Source organism: Carassius auratus, chromosome 23 (assembly GCF_003368295.1).
Source record: "Carassius auratus strain Wakin chromosome 23, ASM336829v1, whole genome shotgun sequence".
NCBI lineage: Eukaryota > Metazoa > Chordata > Actinopteri > Cypriniformes > Cyprinidae > Carassius > Carassius auratus.
In genome coordinates this window covers 13,738,617-13,762,070 of record NC_039265.1, presented here as the reverse complement: position 1 = coordinate 13,762,070, position 23,454 = coordinate 13,738,617, and the positions used below count along the sequence as shown (strand labels likewise).

At 34.4% G+C, this 23,454-nt stretch overlaps 2 protein-coding genes across 2 annotated transcripts; one reads left to right on the top strand and one right to left on the bottom strand.

Moving 5' to 3' along the window:
* Positions 1-4,310: 4,310 nt before the first annotated feature.
* Positions 4,311-11,746, top strand: nemp1 (nuclear envelope integral membrane protein 1). The gene is made up of 9 exons (XM_026199927.1): positions 4,311-4,520; positions 5,758-5,879; positions 5,967-6,186; positions 6,312-6,384; positions 6,599-6,692; positions 8,085-8,199; positions 9,367-9,592; positions 9,677-9,844; positions 10,158-11,746. Exons 1-9 carry the CDS (start codon positions 4,415-4,417, stop codon positions 10,372-10,374), a joined length of 1,341 nt encoding a protein of 446 aa, XP_026055712.1. The 5' UTR covers positions 4,311-4,414; the 3' UTR covers positions 10,375-11,746.
* A 3,428-nt stretch (positions 11,747-15,174) lies between these two features.
* LOC113041441 (ORM1-like protein 2) lies at positions 15,175-18,660 on the bottom strand. Its single transcript, XM_026199960.1, has 4 exons — positions 18,559-18,660; positions 17,939-18,113; positions 16,099-16,250; positions 15,175-15,829 (listed from the first exon to the last, which is right to left on the bottom strand). Exons 2-4 carry the CDS (start codon positions 18,110-18,112, stop codon positions 15,694-15,696), a joined length of 462 nt encoding a protein of 153 aa, XP_026055745.1. The 5' UTR covers position 18,113; positions 18,559-18,660; the 3' UTR covers positions 15,175-15,693.
* Between the last annotated feature and the right edge of the window lie 4,794 nt (positions 18,661-23,454).

The window sequence follows — 23,454 nt, the reverse complement described above, 5'->3', positions numbered from 1 at the left end:
AAAACTTTGATGTAACGTTTGAAGTTATTTGTAGGAAAATAACATTTTGCTTACATTAGTGATTTAACAAAATAACAGATTAAATTGATTAAAAAAGTACACATTCAACAAATATGGTACTTTAGTGTACCCTGTCCCTGACCTTTAAAAAATACTGTTTCTACTAAAAATTCATTTAATTTAAGTTTTTTTAAGAAAAGCAAATGAGCTATATGGGCTCACCAGACTAATTTTGCAGTACATATGCTAAATTTACAATCATTTATTTATTTAGTCGATTTATTGATTGTTTGTTTGTTTTAATATTTTCTTTAATAGCTTAATTTTGATGTGAATTGCAAAGTCACACAAATCAGGGTTTTAAACAGTTTTTAGACCAAAATAATAAAAAAGCTCATTAAATTTAGTACGACCTTCTGAAGTTGATGGTCTATAATTTCTAAAGTAAGTTCCTTCACTGACCTCTTTTTTTTTTTATTCCAGTGTCTATTTTGTGGAAAGTGCCAGTATGCTCTATTAATCTAAATCAATCGAATGATTTAGTCAATGTGTTTTTGTATGGTTCCACCCCACACACAATAAGCTATTATTATTATTATTATTATTATTATTATTATTATTATTATTATTATTATTATAGCTTTAACAGTCCCTATGTAGTTCAATAGGCCCATAAATGAGTTCAATAGTTAATTCAATAGAATGAAAATTAAATTAGATTTGAATATACTTCACTGACCCCGGACTGTCAACAAGAGTTTGCACTCCAGTCTCAGACTGTGAACCTGATGATGTAAGGAGTCAATCACAGCTGGAGTCCAGCCAAACCCAAACACTGCGGAGCTGCTCCAAGAGGATGTGCGTATGCAGTCCTGAGAGCTTGATCAGTGTGTGCACGAACAACACGTCCCTGGTGAAGACCATGAAGCCCAAGTCTCTCTGTGTCCCGCGGCTTGGCCTCTTTGAGGACGGCAGATACAGGCGGCAGGTTGATACCGGCGCACCGGAGCAGAATCAGAGAGAGAAACCCAGAGATCTGCACTTCACTTTACTGTCAGAGAGATCTCAATACGAGCCTTTAGTGGAAGATGACAGCCAACACAAACTAAAGGAGGAAAAGAAAGCAAAAAAGAAAGAAAAGTATAAAAAATACAGAAAGGTAAGTTGAATATTATGCCTTGTGAATATTGTAACAAATTATTTATCAATCAATCAATCACCTTTATTTATATAGTGCTTTAAACAAAATACATTGCGCCAAAGCACTGAACAACATTCATTTGGAAAACAGTGTCTCAATAATGCAAAATGATAGTTAAAGGCAGTTCATCATTGAATTTAGTTATGTCATCTCTGTTCAGTTGAAATAGTGTCCGTTTTATGTAGGCTAACTGCTTTTTATAAACACTAAACTTTCAAAAGGCTCTTTAAGATTTTAAAAATGTTTTAAAAAGAAGTTTCTTATGCCCACCAAGGCTGCGTTTATCTGATAAATATATATATATATATATATATATATATATTATTATCAACGTTAAAAATAGTTGTCTTTTGTTCCAGTTTCTAAAAACGACATTTATTTTGATAAGTTTAATAAGTGCTTGAAAAATAAAAGTATGAACTTCTTTAAAATAAATATTACATTTACATTTATTCATTTAGCAGACGCTTTTATCCAAAGCGACTTACAGATGAAGACAGTGCAAGCAATCAAAAAAATATCTTACTTAACTTCTAAATAGTCATGTAGATTTTTATTTAGTTTTTTATTTTTATTTTTTGCCTGCTCCAAAATAATAAATAGCCAACAGTGACAAGTAACTGTTCCAGCAGTATTTGTAAATTGGTTGTGGTTTGTAATTCTTGTAGCTCCGATAACACTTCTGATTAATTTTATTTTCAAGTGTTTATGTAGATTTTCTGTTGCACGGATTAAAGCATATAGAATAATACTTTAGATTTGTCAAAATGGTGTTTCCTGATTTAAAATCTTACAAATGCCACTGAGTTTCAAAATCCTGTTTATGAGTGAAAGGGTGACGTAACACAACAGAAAACTGTCATGTGTTTTTCAGTAATGAAAAGATGCTTTCAAAAACAAAATGTTTTTGCAATAACCATGAAATTGTATAGTGTTGATTATGAAATCATGCACAGGTCCCACTTCAGTTGATGCTTTGGAAATAATAACCATATAAATTGTTATTTTCTGAACAAGCACATGATTTTTCTGTGAATTTGCTGACTCTGTGTTAGACTGGGTCAAAGATCAATGGATAGCCTGTCTGGCATCAGACTGTTTCCTTATCAGACTTAGCCGATTAAAACTGATGAGACTGTGAGTAAATGGAGTATGCTTAGTAAATGCATCTCACTGTAATCCACTTAACATGTATAGCATCTCTGTTTTGTTTCAAAGCATTCAGTAACTTAACTTGATCAAGTTTGGTGTGAATGGCTGGCTTTTTCAATGATGCAAAATAAAACAGAGGGATCAAAAATAAGAAATTAATGTTTCTGGCCCAATTTGTTCTTCAAATTTTACTATTTCAAATGCAAAATTATGTTTAAGGTTCAAAGCAATTTAAATAATTGCAGAAAACCAGGTTTTTTATGTTTGCAATCCATTGTCAAGCAGAAGAAACTTCCTCCCACAGGATAAAGCAGTGCATCCTGTTTCTGACCTGTTGTCACACAGAGGGACAGTCACTAACATAAAGCCACTAAACTGCATGCTATTTACAGTTTAAAATGATAGTGTTTAATCCAACTAAATTGCCTACCTGGAAATCCTTACCTATTTAAACCACTCAAAGTCTTAATTCTGTATTGCTGCTGGCACAAGCTGGACCTCCTGGATCTGTGAATGAAGCTGTGTTCCCTCAGTCCAAAAACAGTTGTTGTTGTTGTTGTTGTTTTTTCCCTCCAACTGTTTAATGATTTTGATTCGCTGCTCAGATTTACTAAATGCTTAAGCACTGTGGAAAAGCAAATGTTCCCTAACAGCCAAATCATTTTGTGTAATTATTTATAATAATAAATTAAATTAATAAAGCACCAAACCATCAGGGGACATACAAACCATTCTGTTTGTTTTACAGAACGTAGGAAAGGCTCTTCGCTACAGTTGGAAATGTCTCATGTTGGGTCTGCAGAACTTCACTGTGGGATATTCCACTCCTCTTTCTGCTGCATCTTCAATTGTCCCAGATTTCCATCCGGGAGGAGCCTGGGGTTGAGACAATCTGTGACCAGCATTTGTAATGGACCATTTAATCCTGCATGTCCAAATGCTTATTTAAAAATGGACAATACATATGCCCTGGCCATGCTTTACCTGTCATGTAAATTGTTCAATTGTTGTACATATCTTCTCTTTAAATTTGTGTTAAAGTGGAGTATTCATCTTGCATTAGTGATATACAACTATAAGAAAAACGTGGATCTCCTTTTACTCTCAGATCTATCTGTATATATTTTGCTTCGATTGAAAGAATTTATATGAATTTCTGTACTGAAGTAATAAAATGTTTTTGTATTTTAAAACTATAAATTATTTCATGCATAGCTTGCAATTTTTCTCTTTCACTGTTCAGCAAGTTGCAAGTGATATGGTCACCTGAATTCATGCTGCATGTAATGATGACAGAGGTGAAAGTGATTTAGACTTTAACTAGAAGAGATATGTGTTTATGCTCTGTAAAGTGAATGAAATTCCCTCTATAAGGTTTTATTTGATGGACAAAAGATAGGATTTGCTTGACTTAAGGAAGCTGAATGCTCTTAGAGAGGAAAGTAGGTGTTTTCAAATGGTATTAGGGGCAAGAGCCTTAAAGACAAAGGATGGGATTATGAGAAACCACAACAGGAAAAGACAGTCTGGCATAGGGCAGAGAAAAGGCTGTGCCTTGACTTGTTTAATAGGGTTAGTGAAACGGAGTATCTGTCAAACTTGTAACACCTGTTTAAAATGAAATGTGATGGAAAAACCTTAATAAATGAAAATTCTGAATTGGACTGTTTTATTATTATTATTATTATTATTATTATTATTATTATTATTATTACTATTATTAAAGCAAGAAATGTTATATTTTTTATGCATATTTACCGAAAATAAATTAAGAACTATAGATCATATCTGTTTTATAGATTGCTTTATAGATTATAACTGTAAAATATCACATCAAAAACATTTTAACATATATCCCAATTTAAATAGAAACAGAGGTTTATCAAATAAGAACAAACGCAGTGTTTTATAAGTTCCGTTTTGATTTTGCTGCTGATACGGATGTGTGACGTTGCAGCAGACAGATGCGCTGTTTCCTCCAGTGCAGCAGGTGACGCTGTTCAACACCAGAGTCTCGTCGGTCACGTCACTCCGACCATCGAAGAAACGCGAGAAGACATCATGGCGGGATTCATGAAATCCGAAAGTGGCTTTGGAATCGAAACTGTCAGATTGAAAGTTATCTTGACTGCTGTGTTGTTTTTATTTCATTCGTCTCAAACGTCAGGTAAGCAATATTTATTGTTTAATATGTATATATATTGCTTTTAAATGATTTAGGACAATTAAGAAAGCTAAGTGTTGTTACCCTGCTTAATATGTAAGTGGATGTTGTTAAAGCGATAAAAACTGTAAAAACCGATTAGTCAAAGTTGTAAAAACTGATATTTTGAATAAAGCGATATTTAATAAAATCAGTATTTATATGTCTCAGTTGTTTTGTAGTAGAACCGAGACACAGGTGATTGTTGATTGGAAAATATACATATGGAAAAAAAAAAACATTATATTTAAGAAGTATTACACGTATATTTTACAAACAGGTGCATCTTTTTTTTTTTTACTTCTTTCAAAAAGTGAAACTTTCATATATTCTAGATTCATTCATAACATGTCAAAAGTGTTTCTGTTATAATTTTGATGATGAGAGCTTATAACTCATGAGTCAAAAATCCAGTATCTTAAAATCTAAGAATATTTCCTAAGATCAATGACAAAAAAAAAAAAAATTACAGCTTCAGTCCACTCCTTGTGAAGCTCTCCTAAGTGCTTGAATTGACTTGTTGAATTGAATTGCCAGTATTTTCAAGCTTGCAGTCATCCCTGTTGCTTGTGCACCTTTTCCTACCCAATTTCTTCCTTCCGGTCAACTTTGAATTGAATTTGCTTTGATACAGCACTCTGTGAGCAGCCAGCCCTTTCAGTAATGAGCGTCTGTGACTTACCCTATTTATGGAGGGTGTAAATGATCTTTTTATGGACCATTGCCATGTCAGCATTCTTGCCCATTATTGTGGTTTCAAAGAACAAGAAATACCCAGAATTTATACTGTATGGATGGTCATTTAATAAAACTCAAATGTAAAGATTCTAATATTTTGAGATACTGGATTTTTGACTTTCATGAGCTGTAAGCTCTAATCGTCAAAATTAAAACAGAAAAACTTTTGAAATGTTTTATTTTACAAGCGATGAATCTAGAAAATATGAAAGTTTCACTTTTTGAAATAAGTAAAAAAAAAACTTTAACGATATTCAAAAAAATATTTTAGATGCACCTGTGTGTGTGTGTATATGTGTATATATATACAGTAGTCAACATTTGAAGTGAAGTTTTCCTAAAACAAGAACACATTTTGGTTTTAAGACATTAAGACAACTTTGATGTAAGGATTTGATCCACTGTTGACTAGTGTATAGATAGAGTCACACAAAGTATTGCTGTCATTTTCATCTTCCTGCAGGTGCCACCCGTCCCATTATAGAAGTAAAAGATGGACAAGAAATCATTGTACAAGCTGCACAACATTTCTGCTACAATAACTCCATCAAACCTGGATGGAGAGAAACATGGACTAGAATACAGGTAAAGGACTTTTAATTGTCTTTTGTTTATATCACCAGTAATGTTTGCATCAGTATTGACAGTGCCTTCCTCTTATGTGATCAACAGGTGAGAGTGTGGAGCACTACAAAACTGAAGGTGACGGTGGTTAATGATGAACAGGACCTGCAGGAGCTTGAGCATTTCAGCATCTGGAAACTTGTGCAGTACTTTGTACATGAACAGACCAATGAGGCCACCGTGAGCATCAGTCTCTTTAGCAACAAGACCTGTTTCAGAGTGGACCCTTCAGATTCCCATACACTCTATACAGTACAACCTAGTCGACGTAAGTTGAAAATGTATTTAAAAGAAAGAAAATCCAAATGGAATGGAAAACCCATTCCAGTTCTACACGCTCTTGATATGATCGGGACTGTGATCTTGATTTTGACATTGGTTTTTCTCTTATAGATTATGACATCTACTTATTTTTGGTTTTTCTGGCTGGACTGTTGCTGTTCTTTTTTGCAGAGACTCTGAGCAGGTAATTGAAACTATATCTGTTTATATACAGAATAGTTAACCCCAAAATTAAAACTATTAAGTAAAATGATTATTTGAGTGAGCTATTCCCTTAATCAAAAATTTAAGCCAACTCTGCTCTTTTTTTTTCTTTTTTTTTTCTTGGATGGAGGCACAATTTTGGGTGTTAGTTTGAGGTAGTGTTGGTAACTCTTTGTGCTTGATCTGTCGTGTAGAAGTCAAGTGTTCTACTACTCTGCTGGCATGAGCACTGGAATGATCGCCTCCCTTATCATCTTAATCTTCGTCATTGGCCGTTTTCTTCCGAAGGTAGATTCCTGTCATTCTTTAATTTTGTTTTAGCAATTAATTAGGGATGCACCGGTTGACCGCCATAAACCGGTTTTTGCTTAAAATACGCGATCGGCAATCGGCCGGTTTTTGGTCTTCTTTAGGCCGATTTTTCCGGAAGTGCGGTCGCGTGCACAGACTACAATGTAATCGTTCGCTATGTCATTTGTGTGGAAGTATTTCGAAATCTGTGCGCAGGACACTGGGGGCAACCGATCAGCACTGGAAATGCAGACCTACATGTCTGACTCTGAGGCACAGATAGCAGTAGGAAGCGATCAGCTGTTGGTATACTGGCGAACAAATAAGAGTCCCTTTTCTGCGCGCACTAAAGCTGCGCGAGCTTACTGTTACCGGTCCTAGCCCTGAACACGAGTAGAACGTGAAGAGATGTTCATATCAACTTCTCACGTGTTGGATGAGAAACGAAACGGACTAAACTGTGACAAAACTTTTTTTTTTTTTTTTTTTGTAAAGTGGAACTTGCATCCACGTTTGAAAAGCCAGAAGTAAACGACAGTTGATTATTTTTATTTTACCTTAAAATTACATCGACTTAATTTGATTTAGAAATCACCTGCTGTAGCATACTGAGAAAAAGTGTTTCATTCATCCAATTAAAAAATTTAGGGTAATGATTCACATCTATATTTTTTTACTTGAGAGAATAGTTATTTATTTTTCATTGGCTCAAGTGAAAAAAATATAGATGTGAATCATTAGCCTAATTTTTTTTATTATTTTTTTTATTGGATGAATGAAAACACTTTGCATCTTTGTTTTATTCGCACCAACATTATTTGATTTTAACATTTTGGAATAATCTATTTATATAGCATACTTTTATTTAGTCTGGTAAAGACCTTTTTTTATTTAAAACCAAATTTAAAAACTAAAATACTGCATGCTGATCAAGAAACATCTTATTGAATGTGTGTTGATTGTGTTGTTTGGATTGTAGAACTATGCAGTAATTGCCTTTAATTTCACATGGTTACAGTTAATCTCTAAATTTAAGGCCAATTCTCTGTAGTTTCAACGTAATTCAAAAACAAAATCTAAATGCTGATGTCTGTAATGTAGCTGTTAATTTCAGATGTTTGCAGTTATTGTTTTCAATAGCCAAAAGCCAGTTTGGCCTATTAAATACCAAATAAACATCTTGTTTATGCACACTTTCCTTCTTTCTTGTTTGTTGCTTAAAGATAAAAAAATAAAATCGGAAATCGGTATCGGAATCGGCCAGTTTGTTTGTAAAAAATCGGTATCGGAATCGGCCATGAAAAATCATGATTGGTGCATCCCTACAATTAATAGTTAGATCTTAAAAAACTGTCATATTGTCAACATGTTTGTTTCCTTGGCCTGTAGAAAAGCCCATTCTATGTGCTGCTGGTGGGCGGATGGTCTTTTTCTCTCTACGTCATCCAGCTGGTGTTTAGGAATCTCCAAATCATTCTTAAAGATCACTGGCTTCTGGCTATCGGTGAGAGAACCATCAAAACATTGTGGTAAAATTCCACCTTAGGTCAGGTAGTAAGTTTTAAGAATTCTTTTGGATACATAAATACAAATAAAAGTTCAATCTTTTTGTTAATGCATACATTTAATACATAGAATTTTTGTTATATGGCATTCCTTAGTCAAAAAATATTCAGTGTGAAATAATTGTGGACAAGACTTATATATGCTGGATTTGATCAATTTGTAAAAAAAAAAGTGCTAAGGATTATTTTTTATTAAATAAATCAAAATTATCATTCACTTTGTTTTTATGGTATAGCTTTTTTGCAGTCACTTGATTTTGATGAGGTGAAAAATGCAGATGATTGGCAGGAAGTGAAAAGCAGAATCTTTACTGTACTGGTTTAAACACTATTACAAGAGAAAGGCATAAACAGAAAATCACAACATGTGTCGGACGTGATCCCTTTGTTATAAAGAGGAGCGATTTTTGTACTGAATTGAAATATTTGCCTGATATTAAGGTGGTAACAGACTGTTGGTGGTAAGCAAGACTTGTCTTCCAGTGCCCGGTTGCACAAAGCACCTTAAGTTTTCCCTCAAGTAATACACTTGATGCTTGATTTCCTCACACCTATGGGAATGACTTAAACATTTCCATTAGGAAAGAGAAACCAGCAACCCAAGTTTGACCATTGAAAATTCTATTGTTGCCATGGACACGTTAATACAGAGAGCGGCAAGTTTTCACAGAAAACAACATAACATGGATATAGAAAAAAATTATATGGAAGAAAAGAACCTGACTTGAAAATTGTCAATTTACAGTTCCTCATGTTGTGTCAAATTCAAACACAATAAGACTGTATCAATGTTCTTTCAAGGGAAGGAGGAGGCGGGAACCGGCGGTTTTCCCACCTGATGAACAAAAACCTTTGGTACATAATAAAAAAAAAAGTTCCTTGTGGTTCCTTGGTTCGATCTATTTGAGCAACCATAAAATGTTGCAAAACACAGACTGATATTGCACTCTATGTAGAAAATATCTTCCTGCCCTCCATCTGCATTTCATGTGCAAACAACCTATTACTTTTTTTTTAATTGGAATATTATTAACATTTGAGTTGTTGAAAATATTTTATTGAAAGCATATCAGTTACTGATTGTTTTTTATGTTGTAAATGTTTAGGCTATATCATTGTGGTTGGGTTCATCAGTTTTGCGGTGTGTTACCGCTATGGCCCCCTGGTGGATCAGCGAAGTGTCAACATCCTGTCCTGGACGCTGCAGATCTTCGGCCTTCTGCTGGTGTACGCTGGAGTTCAGGTCCAGCAAGTGGCTCTGGCCATCATGATAGCTGCGTTCTGCTCCAAGAACATGGAGTACCCTTTTACCAAGGTCTTCCTGCTTTATCAGTGAGTGTACAACTTTAATAAATGCTGTTCAAGTACATGTTAAGCAACATAGTCATTGTCTTCTTGCTGAATGAATGTTTAAAGGAAGCTGAAGCCAAAGAAACTGGAGCCCCGCCTTCTGCTAACAGAAGAGCAGTATCAGAGACAGTCAGAGGTGGAGACTCAGAAAGCTCTAGACGAGCTTAGGAAATACTGCAGCAGTCCAGAGTTCAACACCTGGAAGACTGTCTCCAGGCTCCAGTCTCCTCAGAGGTATGAGAGCACAATTGAGAAACAAATATATAGTGTTAATAAAATAATGCATTTTATTGAGAATGTCTTGAGAGAAACCTAAAATGCCCAATTATCTAATTTAGGTTGCTTGCTTAGCCTACTGTATGGTATTTGATAAGCAAAATTGTCAACAAGATCAAAACTTTGCTGAAAACTCATACATTTGGTCATAATTTAGCACATAAAAGACCTTTTAAGTATAATTCTGTCTTCAGAATATTGAAGAAACATGATCAATAAGACCAAAAATGAATACATTAATTCTAATAAGAGTACTCTGTCTTGCGCACAGGTTTGCAGACTTCATTGAGGGTTCTCCACATCTGCTGTCCAATGAGGTGTCGGTTCATACACAGGAGTACGGACTGGGTGGATCGTTCTTTGAGGATGAGCTGTTCTCCACTGATGAGGAAAATCAGGAGGATGAGGAGAAGGAGGGCTGGGAGACGGATGACGATGTTAAGCCAGATGTGGCATCTCCACGACTCAACAACACACGGTTGAAATGACTGATGAAGCGTATAAAAGTATATCATTTAAGCAGATCTGTGATCTGTTCAAGTATAGCATTCACTGTTCTTCTGTATGAATCTTAAGAGGATTTTATTCATGACTTTAGTCTCTGATGCATTCATAATGGACTATTAACAGTGAAAATGCCCCGTTGTTTTCATGGCTCATGAGAAAGGCCAAAAGTTGTCTGATTTATTTTTCTTATCGGTTTTTATTTGTCTTAAATCTTTGAGTTTGTAATTATGCAGAGACTTCCTGTGTGAGGAGGTATCTGTGAATGCTGTGCTATTACATGGACTGTATTTTATGTGTTTTGTTTTTAAGTTTCGAATACGAAAATATTGGATCGGAAGAGGCACATTATACAGTTTTTTTTGTTTGTGGCAATTGACTGGAGCTGTAGGTCTGTTTAGGGTCCAAGGACTTTTATTTTTATTTTTTATGAATGAGTAATAAAAGCAGAGAAATACATACAGTTTGCCTTACATTGGCTTAGCAAATCTCATGAAATTCAGAAATTGTTACGCACGTCTTTGTAGTGACCACTTGGTGGCAGCATAAAATCTAACATTTTATAGGGCACTTTTGAAACTAACGTGTTTTGTTCACACATGTATGTGCTTTGCAAGAAAAACTACAAGAGTGAAGCGGAATGAGAATTTTTAGATAACATTTAAAAAAAAAAAAATTTAGTAATACTGCCACCCTAGTTGTAACATACCATAGCACTAATATAACTAAACTAATGTCATTCTTACACAGTGGAATTCTCCTAAAGATTTACATATTTTCTGTGCTTAAAATCCCCTTATCAGCACCTTTAAATAATTTTATACATTTAAACTTATTTTAAAGTAAAAACTTTTTGCAATATTTATGTATCTTCAGTATTTTTATATTCAATCATATGAACATCACTATAGTGCGAAGAAGCCCACTATACAAGGACGTGGTGGGGAAAAATGAAATCGGAGGAAAAACAATATTTTAATGTTTTTGCGTTCGCTCGCAAGACTTTTCGTCGAGAAACTTCACGTTAGTTCACTGAACTAGAAAATAATTTCAGTGTTTTCTGCGAGCGAACAAAGGTTTAAAGGGGAACGCAAAAATTGTGTGTTCTCTCATGAAAAAGTGAGATATCCGAGAAGCTTTCGCTTGCTCGTATAAATATGAAAATATTTGGTCTCCCATTCAATGCTTTTGAGAATGCTTGCGAAAACTTTTGTTGCCACGAGAAAGTGTGCATTTGCTCTCACAACGTTTGTGAAAAACCATATTTAACAATTATTTTTAGCTAGCCTATGGAGGAAACCAAATGTTTTGCTAGAGAAAGTTTCTCGAGGGAACGCAAATAAAATATTTTCCCCACCTTGCATTTTTCATGCGTTTTCAACAGATTCTTCTGCAAATAGAAAACAGATCAGCTCTTTAGAATAAACTTCTGCTAAATCATTTTCACTTTTCTTCTTTCTCGTTTTTATTATTGCTGACTCACTTCATCCCCTTCAGTAAATAAACCAGTAAAAACACAAAGTCATTCCGCAGCCGTCAGCAGAATTAGACGCAGTCCCTTAACCACTGTTTTACGGCTGATCAGCTTTTGGTTTTCTTTATACAAATGCTGCGGTTTGGCTGACCTTCATCGATCAGTGCATGCCTTTCTTACAGCAGGCTCTGGAACAGGAACAAGCAAAAAGCAGAATTGCGAGAAACAGCAGATGCATTGTCTGTTCTATCACAGCAGCGCCTCGGCTTTTGGTTTTGGATGCGACCAGGCTTTGAAAGGCTGAAGCAAGAACACATATCACAGCCTTCCTTGTTGTTGTTCTTCCTCTGCAGCTCATGCAAATACTGTTTGCATTCCAGCGGTGACATCAGCGGTGCTCCCCTCGTGTCACTAGGATTCCTCAGTATTCTAGCGCACTGAGCCAGAATACTATTTGCATGTGCTTCGTGGTAAATAGACCGCGTGTATGGAAAGCTGATGTAACATTTAATCTATAAGCCGTGCTAGTGTCTTTTTTCATGTTACTAGTACTTTTTTATTATTTTTTTTTTAGATACTAGTATCTTTTCCATAAAGTACTAGTACTTATTCATTAGGTAGTGTTTATTATTTAGGTACTAGTGTTTGTTCTATAAGTACTTGTGTCTTTTATAATAAATAAGTACTTGTATCTAATGGACAAGTACCAGTGTCTATTTAATAAGTGTTCTAATGAATGTATCAAAAAAATACATACAAACATTAAGTACTAGTCACTAGTGGAATACATACTAGTCAAAACTGAATTGTTGATATATCAATGATGGATCCCATAGAAGTCAATAGCAAAAAAAAATTAATTTGTTACTAGTAACAATATAAAAGTTGCTAGACATTATTGAATTAAGTACTAGTATCTACTGAATAAGTACTAGTATCTATTTAATAGGTACTAGTATCTAATGAATGAATACTAGTATGTAAAAAATACATACTAGTACCCAATGAATAACTACTAGTACATGAAAATTATGTGCTAGTCAATAGTGGAATACATACTAGTCATAACTGAATAGTTGATATCTCAATGATGGATCCCCATAAAATTCAATGGCATTTTTTTTAAAATGTGTTACTAGTAACCACTGTGGGGAACGTTACCTTAAAAAAGTAATTAGTTATAGTTACTCACTACTTGTTCCAAAAAGTAACTGAGTTAGTAACTGAATTACTCTATAATAAAAGTAACTCGTTACCAGGGAAAGTAACTATTTTCGTTACTGAAAAAAAAAATGTCAAATAATTTTTTTTTTCTTTACAGTTTTCACAAGTCAGTTAAAATGAGGAGAACAGACAGGTGTTCGTACATAACTTTCAATATTTATTGCATGTCAACAGACAGCAAGAGTTTTATCCTGCACTTCAAGTTTTATCTTTGTAAGAAAAGTGTTTTTGGCCACTAGCTTTGTAAATGTGTGTCACACATTGCATGTACACATTACATGTGTACATGTGTACATACGTTCGGATTACATAGTTTATTAAATTAATGCATAGGTAACGCACCGCATTTAACGTCCAGTAATGGTAACGGCATTGTAACGACAGGAAAAGTAATTAGTTAGATTACCCCTTACTGAAAAAATAACGTCATTACCTAACGCCGTTCTTTTAAACGCCGTTATTCCAAACACTGCTAGTAACAATATAAAAGTTACTAGTCACTACTGAATTAAGTACTAGTATCTAATAAATAAATAATAGTATCTAATTAATAAGAATAGTTACTTTACAAAAGACACTTGTGGCTAAAGAATAAGTACTAGTACCTAAAAACTGAGTACTAGTAGTTAATGAATAAGTACTAGCACTTAATGGAAAATATACTAGTATCTAAGAAAATAAGTACTAGTAATGTTAAATTAGATATCAGTGCAGTTTATAGATTAAATGTTACTACTACTTGCCATACAGCGTGTGTTACATATGCTAGGCAAATCGGTGCCATAGGTGGGCCGAGGACACTATTCCCCTCCTTCTCCCTCTTCCCTGAAATGCAGCTGGGAGACACCTGAGCTTGTAGGTGGGGATTCCCGTCCAGCTATCGCCTTATCGCAGTTGCTGGGCTTGCCCCGTCCAAGTGTAGGTGTGTAACATGTAAAATTCACGGATTTCCCCCGGTACACCTTCACAACTTATCCAAATGCGTGTCTATATTCATCGGACTGACACAACCGAGGCTGTGTGTACGGCATGTGTTTGTTTAGCTTCCTCGTGGCTCAGGCTTACACCTCTTCCTTGTTCACCTGTGTGGTTTGTTGTTATCCAATAGGTGAGAGGCGAGGATTCCCACGTTAACTGTTCATCTGCATGTGGTCACATTGATCCTGTAGTATTATGATCGCTTTAGATGATTTACATGCTTCCGTGCAATGTGATGCAACTTCATGCCATTCGCTCTAAGCATCAGACCTCATTGTTTTACTTATCACATGGAATAAAAACCAGTGGCTAAGAAATGAGGGCCATATACTGTGACATGCAACTGTAAATGTCATTTATTTGATACAGGTGTATGCAATGGTTTGCATATCATATCATTACATTAGGTAATTTGAGATTTTGAATATTAGTCCAAATGACTTTATGACTGATAAGTTATCTTGTGCAAGAGCCATTTTAATTATACCAGTGCAACACATTATAAATGGGTTGAAAAAATTGAACATACTAAACTGGACATTTGATGCTGAAACATTACATTGTGACAATGTGGGGTCCAAAGGTAAAAAAAAAAAAGAATAATAATCTCAAATTTGAACAAAAAATTTGATTGTAAAGATAGTTCGAATATTTCAGTTTGCTGTATGAACTCCACATCTTTGTGTAAAACTTGAAGATCCTGATCTCAAAAACCATCTTGTCCTTCTTTAAACACTTCACATAAAGGAATGAACATGGAGAATATAAAAAAGGCAAAAAAATGTTCCTTTTTCCTTTCACATTCTTGTTTTATTTTTTAAACATTCTAAAACTTTCCACCAATTAGATTTTGAATACTACATTTTCAATGTGGTCTCAGACTTTAGTTCCCCACTGTGCATACTTTCACTTTCGTATTGTGAACAAATATGATCCATGCAGACACTAACTTAAAAAAAATCTATAATAATAATAATGTATGCGCACTACGGCAATTGGGTCAAATTGTAATGTTTCATGATATGATAACAAATGAAATAAATACAGGAATTCAAAGAAATCTAATATAACGGTGCTCTACGAGAAACTTAAGCAATAAACTTTAAGTGAGCACTTTAAGATTGTTTATCATTTCACATTCATACATTGACACAGATTATTGTTTTGCATTTTTCAGGGAAATGAAATGAGAAATGCAGTTAAAAATAAAATCTAAATCAGTTTCTCTAATAATTCAACATAACTTATTTACTGCAGTTGTCCATGTTGTATATATACTAGAACACTGACAAAAACTCTCTGAATATTATAATTCAGAACTAACTGGCACATTTTCTGATGTAATGCATTCAAAAACATCCTTGAATGTGATGAATCTAGAAATTATGATGGAGATCTAGAGATTATGATGACGAGAAATTACAGACATAAGACAGGATTTAAAAAAAGAAACACCACAGATTGAATAAACCTGAGCATAGAAGGCTTTTTTTAAATAGTGTACTTCAGTCCAGTGCAGTTTTGGTTCCTTAAGGCCTTACGACTTTGGACCAAGGAAGCATCATATGGAGAATAAAGGAATTTCAGTCATTTCATCTCATCTCCATGATGCTACATCCCATCCATATCAGTATTTATTTATACCAAACAGACGCACTCCATGAAACTGAGGCAGCTTGGGTAGGAGGACACTTAGTAGTGAGCCTGTGTTGACTATGAAGTGAGTTGTATCATATTTGGTGTAGAAGCTGGCCAAGATGTACCTATGAAAAAACCCCCCCCGCATTTATTGTTATTATTATACTTAAATGTAATGATTTTACTTTAAAGGATTATACATAATTGAGAACATCAAATAAATAATATTCAATTATAAAAATATAAAAGATATGAACAAAATAGTAAAAGTTGATATAGAATTGTAAAAAACAATTCATAATTTTAATGACTGATTACCGGTATAATAAAGTAGTTAATAAGTGCATATAGTCCTATTTCTGTCAGTTACTACAGGAATATGAACATGACTCACAGTACAATAGGTAAGATGGTGAGGAACTTTCTTGACGCTGTAAACTGAATGCCATAGTCCATCTGTTCCCAGTGAGTGAGCAGACGTGCCTTGCCTTGGTCCGGCGTCTCAAATGGTGTGCCTTTGACGGTATGTAAAAACAGGTACATCGCCTAGACAGCAGAGAAGTGAGTCAACACATGACCATTTAACTCATTTACAGTTATGGCCAAAAATATCAGAACCCTTGGTAAATATGATCAAAGGAGGCTGTGAAAATTAATCTGCATTGCTAATCCTTTTTATCTTTTATTTTTTTTTAAATCACAAAACAAATCACAAAAATCTAAACTTCCATTGGATATTAAGAATTTAAAATTGGGGGAAATATGAAAAAAAATTTCTCAAATACACGCTGGACACAATTATTGGCACCCCAAGAAATTCTTTTGAGTAAAATATTTCTGAAGTATATTCGCATTCGTATTCACAATTTTGAGCACTCCAGGGTGATTATGAACATGAAATTATCCAGCCATGGATCTGTTTCACAGAAATATAAATAGGAGGGAAAACAAAGCTCAAATTCCCTTAATCATCCGTCACAATGATAAAAACCAAAGTATATATTTCTGATGTGCAGCAAAAGACCACAGCAGAACTGCAGAAAATAGCTGAGTCTCGGGGTCAGAAAAATTGTCAAAACAGCACCTACATAACCACATGATGTAGGTGAACACAGGGCTAAAAAGTACCCCATGTGTACAATTAAATATACAGCTATATTTTTTATGTCGTGGCCTATATCTCTGCTGAAGGTCCTGGACGTCTTGTTCACAGAAATGGCATCTTTGATACTATTAAATAACAACAGATAAAAAATCAAAAAGTGACCGACTCTGTTAAAAATCTTATAATGGGCCATGTTTATATCTTCCAACTGTACAATAATCCAAACACAAACCTCAAAAACACAAAACCTGGGCACAAAACCAAGCTTCTGAAATAGCCATTCCAGTCCTCTGACCTGAACCCTATAGAAAATGAGAGGAGTGAACCTGAAAAGGACAAGCCCCAACATGGAGCTGGGAATCTAAAGGGTTTGGAGTGATTCTGGATGAAGGAATGGTCTCTGATCTCTTGTCAGGTGTTCTCTAACCTCATCAGACATTATAGGAAAACATTTAGAGCTGTTAAACTGTCGAATGAAGGATTCAAAAAGTATTGAATAAAAGGGTGCCGTTAATTGTGGCCAATGTCTATTGGAGAAAAACATTTATTTCATAATGATATTTCTACCCATTTTAAATTATTATTCCCCAATGAAAGGAACGATTTTTGTGATTTAAAAAAAAAAAAGATCAAAAGGATCAACAATGCAGATTCATTTTCACAGCCTTCTTTGGTCATATTTACCAAGGGTGCCAATATTTTTGGCCATGTCTGTATGTTTATTCTACATAGACTTTAACAATTACTAAAGCTGTATGTGCTGTTATTAATGTTACCAATTAGTAATGTGTCATTTAGCTGATGCTTTTATTGTTGCTTTAGTGTTCTATGAAGGACAGACAATGAGAGTGAGTAAATAATGACAGGTTTTTTGGGTGAAATATCTCTTTAAGAGTGAAAAAGATTGTTTTTTTTTAAGGAGTAATTTACCTCTAACTGAAAATTTGCTTTCATTCACTTCCATTCACTGCTGAGGGTGAACTGGTGAGGAACTTAGATATTGCTACATTTTGCCAAAACTATTCAGATGAGGAAACAAACTTTCTACATCTTGGATGGCCTGAGGGTGAATCAATTCTCAGGTAATTTTAATTTAGTTAACCTTTAAAGATTTCTTGCATGGACTGACCAGGTTGTGTATGACGTTGGTGAGCGTCCACACCACAGGCACACTGAGGAAAGGGATGCTGAGCAGGACCACATGCAGGGCAGTGGTGAGCAGCAGGTAGGCCAGCCAGATGCCCCGGCTGTTCATCACCCGAGTGTTTGGGTTCACCTCGCTGTGAGCAACGCCCACATTCATCCTGCACGAAAACAACAGCCGTGATATGATTCATGCAAACACCCAAAGAAAGCCATTAAAAAACAAATTAGGATGCCCTTTACCAAGACCACACTCTTAACAATGAGACATTCGTTATCACAATTAACATTAACCTCTGCAACGATAATTTGTTTGTGGTTTATTTAGGGGTGTTTAAGACCGACTGATTTAATAAACTTTGCGGTGTCTTAATGATGTGTGTACAATATTCATGCACATTTGTCACCCGAAACCTGTTAGCTATCCGGCTAGTGGATTCATAGTAGTTCAGTCGCTACTGATACTAGCTGAAGAAATGGCTGCATGAAAAAGAGCCATGTTTGAAACACAAATGAAACAAGCAATCAAAACTGCTCAAAATGCAAGTTAAAGTACATTAAATAGAGTAAATAAAGAGCTAATGTTTTCATCTGACAGCCACCCACCTTGCGAAGTAACCAGGAAATAGACAGTATGCGGCTGTGTTTGAAAACCTAGCGAGTCTCCTGCGTAGACATCATCCTAAGCGCGTGCCCGGCGGAGCCGATGACGATGTCTAGCAAGAAGCGCACTAGGTTTGAAACACAGCCGTAGATTCTCTCCGCCCTCTGACTATAACCACAAGGAGGATTTATTTTAAAATCTGTTTTCCCTTGTTTTATTCTTTTTTTATTTCAGTGTATTTTTTATTTCAAATTTTATTACCAGGATATTTCAAGCAGGTCTAATTAATATAATTGGAGTTATATATAATATAGCCTACTAATATAGATTAATATAAAATAAATATTATTTACTGTGTTCGTATTAGGTCTACTTTTTAATTTTAATATGTTTGTGTACATAGTTCTTAGTTTGTAGTGAAGCTTGTATATTTTATTACACTTCCACAAGTAATGACATTGATGTTGTACATTTGACAAATTAAATTTTTAACATTTAACATTCAAAAAAAAAAAAAAATATATATATATATATATATATATATATATATATATATATATATATATATATATATATATATATATATATATATATTGAAAGACGTTATCAGAGGTAATATCTAGAGTTTTTATAGATTTACTGGTAGTGGCAAGATTCTTACTTCCTTTTCACATACTGTGACCACAGGAAATATTTCACATATGTATGTCATAAAAAGAAGAATGAATGAGTATAGTTCAATATTTTAGCAGTGATGTCATAAAATATCTGATGATGATGCTTTCACTCTATTATTTGTTTAAAGTTTCTTTGAAATATATTTGTAATTTGTTGTCCTTGCCTATGTGTCTTTCCTGTCAAAAGGAAAAAAAAAAATTTATTAGCTGGAATAAGTCAAGAATGTTGAACTCTGTCTTTGCTTGTTGTGTGTGTTTGTTGGTTAACCAACTTCCCTTTTGTAGGTATGACTTAATTCTTGGCAAGACAATATACACACATTCCTGAGAGAACTAAGTGGTGACAGAGTCTCTGAGTTTGGGACATATTTTGCAGGAAGCTTCATACCACCGTAAAACGCAGCATGAACGTTTATGGAAATCACATCTTCCCTCTCTTTTAACAGAGAGCTGGTGACCAGACTGGGAAATTTGAGCACGTTCGCTATGTCATTTCCTTGTTGAGAATATACTAGTACTAGTAAAAGTCATTTGCCTACATGTTAGTTCTTTAATTAATTTCTTTGTCCCCTCAACAAACAATACACATGAATGAAGACAATAGAAAACCTCTCGATATATTTATTAGCTATAGATTACATACTTCTTTGCAAATTATTTAAAAACATGTTACACATTATAATAAAATTGTACAATAAATATAGAAATAAATAAGAACATAATAAATAGTTCTATAAATATTTCACCTCATGTCAAGCATGAACTCTTAATGTTAATGCAAGATGTTATTAAATCCATGTTATTATAACACAGGAGAACCTCTGATGATGCAGCAAAAGCTGTTTGAAGGTTTTGACCAACATGATCCCAACTGACATGTATCTGTCTCTTTCCTCTCAATCTAACACTGTTTCATCTCAACTTTAGGAGCTTTTTTGGATGCCAGAAATGAGAAGACACGTGCAGATATGATAGAAAAAGAGTAGAGCCTTTCCACGCTGTCCCGGCAGAGAGCGTTGTCATACCAGTCCACCGCAGTCAAAGGATGGTCCAACACTGGTTCCTGATCATCAAACAAGAACAATAATGAAATTAAAAGTGTTTACTAGAGAAACCGATGCAGCAATAATTTACATACGAAACTTTCCAGGAGGATAACAGATAAGGATGTGGGAACAGCTTTGTGCCCCTTGCTGGTGGCATGTGTCCAGACATTATATCAAAAGGAAGTACATAAACAACAATAGCAAAGATTTTGAATAAAAACAGACATAGGCCTACCTTAAGCATGCGCAGCAGGTCTCCGGTAACGTCTGCGATCTCGCTGGCACTCTCTCTCCACTTACTGCAAGCTGAATTCTTAAACACGCCATTCTTGTGGAAGATTCTGGTGTAGTTTTTCAGAGCGAGAACAATTCTTGATTGACAAGTCTGAAATGCAAGACACATAGGGACACATTACAACATTTGATAAAGTAAACACTCTTCTGTGTAGACCTTAGTCAGGTTAGATGCCATACTGAATTTTATGTGGCTGTGAGGAATTCTATAACTACAATGGCTCACGCTGTCTAAAAGTAGAAAAAAAAATCTGTTTTCTCTTGAAAACTTAATTAGGTGAACAATTTGAATGTTTTTAAGTAGCAGTACAAATATTCTTATTCCTGTCAAAAATTAAATATGGCTTCACAGATAGCCTAACATAGCTGATCTACATGAGAAATGAGAAAATGGTTACTATAAAAATATGCATCTGAATTATTCCGTTATTTAGCCTACCTCTTTGTTGCTTTGGAGACTCAGTGGGTCACATGAGTCAATCGGTCTTATAGACACTGGAGGATCATCAATGATACTTGAAATTTTTGGAGACTCAACCTGCATTGAACATAAAATGCGTTATTGTTATTATAAAGAACTCAAGAAGGTGACTGAAAACAAAAAGAAATGAAGATAAGTTATTATAAAATTAATATATCATTCTTAATGTACGTACCGTGTTGTATAAATCTCTCGCCATTGCATTGAGTTTGATGGACAGCGCTTTACACTTGGAGAAGTTCACCTCAGCTAAGCGCGATGGGGCTCCTTTGGCGCATGCCAGCTCAGAAAACGCCACGCAAAATATCAATAAAAATGACGAAGCCATTCAAAATGTGCTGTAGAATCTGTTACAGTGTATCCTTTCTTCTGCAGTGCTTAGAAGGCAAATTGTTTGTAGTGGCTCTATCGCATCCTTTTTTGTACACGGCGGTGAGTCATTAGAATTTCCCCTGACAGGTAGGCAGGTAGGCAGGCCAGAGACTTAGAGAGCCTAATTAAGTAGTTACTTTGAGTTTCGATTTCATTAAAAAAAAATTATTGTTCTTCAAGATGCTCTACATAATACTTTATACCTTGATGAGATCAAATAATAATATACATATTTTTAATGAGTAGCTCCATGACCTTTAATAAATTTAATGTCTTTTAAACTGTTTAATCAGGGTGCTAAATCCTACTGCAGCTAATTATGGGGGCCAGTTGTGGTTTGGGGGTATTAAAGCAATAGTCTACCCCCCCCCCCCCCCCCCCCAAAAAAAAAAAAAAAAAAGAAAGAAAATGATTTATGACTTTATTTTCTTCTGATAAAGATTTTTTTTTAGAAAAACAACCAATCTTTGTGTCCATACAACGCAAGTGGATATTCACCCAAAAGTTGACAATTAATAAATAAGTGATGGTTTATACTATTGGGAGAATTTTCATTTTTGGGAGAAGTATCCCTTTTAAGGTACCTATATATCCACAAATAACAAATGTATGTTATGGCCATGGGCCAAAAATAAATGTTGGATTATATCCAAACATATTATCTTAAATTTTTAACATTTTTAAATAATTGAATATACAAAAATTGAAATAACATTTAAATAAAATATTCAAATTAATTTTGATCATATTCAATTATATATATGTTTTACATTCCAATGCAATAAAGAAATTAATAAATACAAATGTACATACAAAAAGAGCATTGAGCAGCATCCCCTAACCCTAAACATACCCATTACAGAAAACCTGTTTGTTTTGTTACACATTCAGATAAACATCATATACTATTTTTAATAACTGTTTTTCCTCATGGGGACTGCAGGCCGGTCCCCACAATGTCAAAAATTTCAGGTTTCACGATCCTTGTGAAGACATTTGGTCCCCACAATGTAGCATAAACAAGTACACACACACACACATCTAGAATTTTTTGTTTGTGTGTGTACATTTTATATTTATATTTTACAATTTACATAAATTACGGTTTTTACATTTTTACATTTCATTTGTTTATTGTATTTCTGACACTAGTGTAGAATGTTTTTACTAATACTGATACTGATTGTGGTGTAAGGTCACATATGAGTGGAATTATCTTGAAAATATTCTAACAAATATTATTAGTTTGAAATTTAAAATAATTGCCATCAACCAGTCCACTGAGGTGCTGTACTGAAAGAGGGCACAACAAAAATGATAGAGGAAGTCTGATGATGTATGAGTAAACTTAATAAATAGACCCGATACTGACCCATGCTATTTGTTATATACATATGGCTGGTCTTCCTATTCACAAATGTTTCACCAATTCATTGACATTACTACATAACAAAACAATTCATCCATTATAACTGAAATGATAGAACTTCCAATGCTGTAACTCTAACCACATATCTTAGAATCCTGAATGAGATAGTTCCCTCATTTGAGAGTTTTTGTTTGTTTGTTTGTTTATTATGGGAGGAAGTGAGACTATGTCCACAAACTGTGCATACAGCAAACACAGAATTTCTTCTTTCCTGAAGACAGCTGTCTGCTTGTAGTGATGTAAACATGACTGATCCTATAAGTTCCTGTTGACTTTTTATAGCTTCTGATCATGTTTGTCATCAAACTGTCTTACCGTACAGACCGACTCATCAATAAATAGCCTAAACCTACCACATTTAAGCTTGGGAAACTTTTCCATACATTCATTTGACATGTCAGGGAAATGTTTAAGGTTTATGATTTGTTTGTGTTTTTATTTGACATATTTGAGACTGAGATGTATTAACAAGAGTATTTGTACTTTGGAGCCAACACATCATGCAAGTCACATAATTATATAATTTATGTTTTGAGATAGATAGATAGATAGATAGATAGATAGATAGATAGATAGATAGATAGATAGATAGATAGATA